Below are 4263 nucleotides of genomic sequence, written 5' to 3' on the forward strand. Positions count from 1 at the left end.
AGTGATCAGAAGGGGAATAATCTTTCAGAATCTTTTTTTTCTAGATTTTCCTCCTTTAAAATTGGGTGCGTCTTATATTCCGGAGCGTCCTATACGGCAAAAAATACGGTATATGTCCCATTAAAGGACTCATATGCAAAAAGGAATAAAGGAAGACAATTGTTATTTGTCTCAACCAATTATAGTTTTTTCCTTCACTAGAAATTGCATCTTTATTCCTCTATGACTAGACATTTGACCAAGGCCAACATTTTCGGTCAAACAGGAGAAAAGTAATTATGGCTTTTTGCGTAGCAGTGGGTTTGGCCTCAAGTTCCACACTTGCTTGGCTCTTTTTGTAGGATCATCTGTGACTTTCTGAATTAATGCTGAAGCAGAACCTTAGGAGAAAATCTTACTCTTGGGGAACCCCAGTAATCCTCTAAGTACTTTGTAATAGTAGATCCTAGTTCCCACTGTTCAATCAATACCCAAAGCCTTAAAAATGGGTATGTATACTCTTCTTAAAGATTTAGTGGTACGTACCGTATGTGCTTGCTGAATTTTTTTGGGTAAACTCAATATCATAATAATGGAGATTTGTGAAAAGCCAGAATAAGTTTAACTACTTTAATCAAATTAATTGCAAGGAGATCTGTGGGCTCATTTGATTTGTGGGCAAATGTGATTTTAGGTCCTAAGAAGGTAAATCTAAAGGTTCTGCTCATATCCCTTGCTTCACTTCACTGTACCCCAAGATCTGCTAAAATTGCTAAATCTGCTACCTCAAGATCTGCTAAAATCATAGATCAACCATGGATGTTGTGGTTAACCCTAAGGGAACAATTACTTTTTACACATAGTGTGATTTTTTTTGATACCAGAAGTAAAATAAATGTGTTGTTTGTTCATTAAGTGCCATCCATTTATCACATATAAGATATTAGTCAAAGACCTAATACAGGTAAACTCATCTCCAAGCAAATATTTGATGTGCTTGACTAAGTTAAAGTGTTTGGGAAGATCGAGGATGGTAAAGAAATAAACAGGAATGGGGTACTGACAGTACATTAATGCATGGAGAAAGGATGTCAAAAATATTTAGCAAGGACGGGATGGGGACAGAAAGGATATACCCATGGGCACTAAAGAAATAAGTCATACAAAAGTAGGTGGGAGACAAAACCAGCCCTAATGAGAGCATAAAAAGAAAAAAAACGGAAGAATTGTTCAAAAGACTAATGGAATCTGTGAGTGCAATTTTTAGCCTGGCTACAGAGAGACATTTGCTTGGATGGTAGGAACATTAGATTGTGAGCCCCTTTGAGGGATAGCTAGTGACATGATTATTTACTTTGTAACACGCTGTGTAATATGTCAGCACTATATAAATATTAGATGAAAATAATAATATTGGTAACTTGGCTTAAGTTACTGTTTCGTACGGTCTCCTCAAACTGTCACACTCTTATTGCATCTGGCCATTTCATCCCCAGGTCCAGCATGTTCTATTTATGGGTGGTTGACACCTTTTAGAAATAGATCTCAGAGATAGATAGAGATGCCATTATTATTACTAATGCATGACTCGTACTGTAAATTATTCACTTAACCTGAAACTTGAACAAAAGGTAAGCTAAGGCTTGCATTCAATAACACAGCAAGTAGCATTGGCAAGGCAAGTTTGCACAAATTCACCATTATCCAGTATGTAAGCTTCAACTGCCATTATACTTGATGCTATTAGCTAGTAAACCATAAATAATCAAGCATTACATTAAGAATTCCTCTCTGACATCAACTCTTTATCTAGAACACCAACACGTGTCACTAGTTATCTATCAGATTTTTTATTTCATTCCCATCCAAAATATTTTTTTTTTTACTGCTAGTTACTAATCACTACTGTTCTTCCAATAAATTTGAGACACGTCCTGGAATCCAACAACCAATAGGAGTGTCCCCTACTAATTACTAAAACTACACAACCCTGATCATTTTTATGATCCCCTCTCTATAAAACATAACAGCACTGTGTGTACAAAGCTCATTTTGTTCATCTGTCACTGGAAACAATCAAAAAATATTGCTTCCAGCAACATTAATCTGATGTTCGTACGGGGCTTAATACAGCGGATCTACTTGACTACACTACAGAAGCTACATAAAACCAAATTGGTTACATTACAATTGAGTTTGCAGCTAACTTGGTTTGTTTGTGGTGTTGGGGGAGGGTGTTATTCCTTATCAATTACATTTTTTATATTTTTTTTTTTTTCATATACATTCTTGAAATGCCTGAGTACAACAGAAATTTATTTTGCATACACAAAATAATTTGATTAGCCATCTAAGTGTATTAAAAAGGAAGAGGTTTCTAGCTAATGGAAACTTATGTGTAGAATCTACTAGGCCCTTAAAGCAATTACCTGTTTATTTTTGTATCTATTGATTCTTTTGAGGTATCACATTACTATCAGAGGATGATGATCACTATTATTCTCTTCCAAGTGTTTAGGAATGTATTCTGAACCACAATACAGGAATTTGATGATTTACAATAAAATATACTTATTTTGTATATATATATATATATACACACACACACACACACACATATATATATATATATACACATATACACACATACACACATACACACACACACACACTATACCCAATGTATATACTGTGTAATATTAATAAACTATGCCTAGTAGTTTAAACACAAAAATGTAGTAATCTCACAAGCTATAGTTTGAAATGCTTTCTTTAGCAATTTATTTACATTCCCCTTACTAGTGCCTATGCAGTGTATGCTACATTTAAGGTCCGTGCCTTGGTGCCATAGCTGCTGCACCCTGGCAACTGCAGACATAAAAAGCAACTAAAAATGTACCTTTCGTTGCTGCAAAAAAGGAAGCTTTAGTTTTGCATTGCTCTGCCTAAATGTGTAGAGCATACTTTGTTATATTTTGTTTTCCAAAAAAAGGAAAATGCAAAGTTTCTACTTCTGGTCACTGGACAACACATGGAATTTAACTGAAATGATTATACATTACAAAAAAAAAAAGCACAAAACTATGCATATCTGATAAAAAGGAGATCAAATGACATGAGTTATTCTCAGCATAACAGACATTTTAGCTTGATGAAAAACTTGATGAAAGCAGTTCCTATTGTACTGAAAAACTTGATGAAAGTAGTTCCTATTGTACTAATTCCTTCCTATGTGTAGTGGAATGGAAACAATATTATTCAATATTTCATAATTACCTAACTAAATGAAAATAATGACAGTTGTACAATTGTTAGCCCTGAACACAATGAATAAAAAAAATAATTATTACGCATTCCCTTTGATTGGCCAATGTGGTTACTTTGCTACATACACCTGTATGTCTGGCATTTTTTCATTAGAACTTGGTATAAATAGATCTTGTGTCATTATGTCTTGGACTGAATACAGCAAGCACATGAATATTCTGCAGAATGAGCTTTTCATTAACACACAGTAAACAATAATTTTTTGTTATATATTTATGAAGTCGAAAGAGTAATATGATAATATTTTACCTACCTTATCATTATTATTGGAGTGGTCCAATGTGTCGTACGCAGGTGGACATTCCATTAATTTTCCATTAGGTTCACAGTTCAGTTGTACCTGGCCTTGGCACTGAGAGTGGCATGTGTATTTACAATCTGGAAAAAAAATAGTATAATATTTAGGTGCTAACAATATTATTACACTTTATACAGTTTTTTCAATAGATGTTCATATCTGAGCTAACAGCCTAACATTCCATATTCACATGCAGCCTTATCTCAATTATATAAATGGGGAGAGAAGGTGAGCGCTATGGCAATACCATCCTATTCTATAGAGAACATCACAAATCACATGCAACCTGCTTTCTTCTGTGCTATTTGTCAAAACTCAGCCCAAGCTAGCTGCCTTTCCTTTGCCGTGTTTGTTAGGAGAACCTACCAATACCCCTTAAAAACAGATAGCTCCTCCCTGGTACGTTACAACCCTCAGTCCTATTATAAACTCACAAATTTGGGACATTGCATTAGAATCACATATACATATTTCATTTAGTTTTTTAAATAATTACAGAATCCCAGGCTTCCATTCTGCATAGTGATGAGAACTACGGAACTTTACTATTCGCTCTTTTATAACACTAAGGCCTAACATTTTCTGTACCTTCTACTCAAAGGCATTTCTCTGAGCTTCAGGCACTGAATGAGGCTTTAACTTTGTCATGTCATAATGTT

The 4263-nt window shown here is 34.6% G+C and overlaps 1 protein-coding gene across 1 annotated transcript in view; it reads right to left on the reverse strand.

Annotated features, from left to right (window-relative positions):
- The window catches only part of RASSF3 (Ras association domain family member 3), a gene marked incomplete at its 5' end in the record, with an annotated part of 41939 nt that extends 38255 nt beyond the window's left edge, over positions 1 to 3684 (reverse strand). The window contains 1 exon segment of the mRNA XM_072401307.1: positions 3560 to 3684. Coding sequence (XP_072257408.1) covers positions 3560 to 3684 — 125 coding nt within the window.
- Between the last annotated feature and the right edge of the window lie 579 nt (positions 3685 to 4263).

This window comes from Pyxicephalus adspersus, chromosome 2, assembly GCF_032062135.1.
Source record: "Pyxicephalus adspersus chromosome 2, UCB_Pads_2.0, whole genome shotgun sequence".
In the NCBI taxonomy this organism is placed as follows: domain Eukaryota; kingdom Metazoa; phylum Chordata; class Amphibia; order Anura; family Pyxicephalidae; genus Pyxicephalus; species Pyxicephalus adspersus.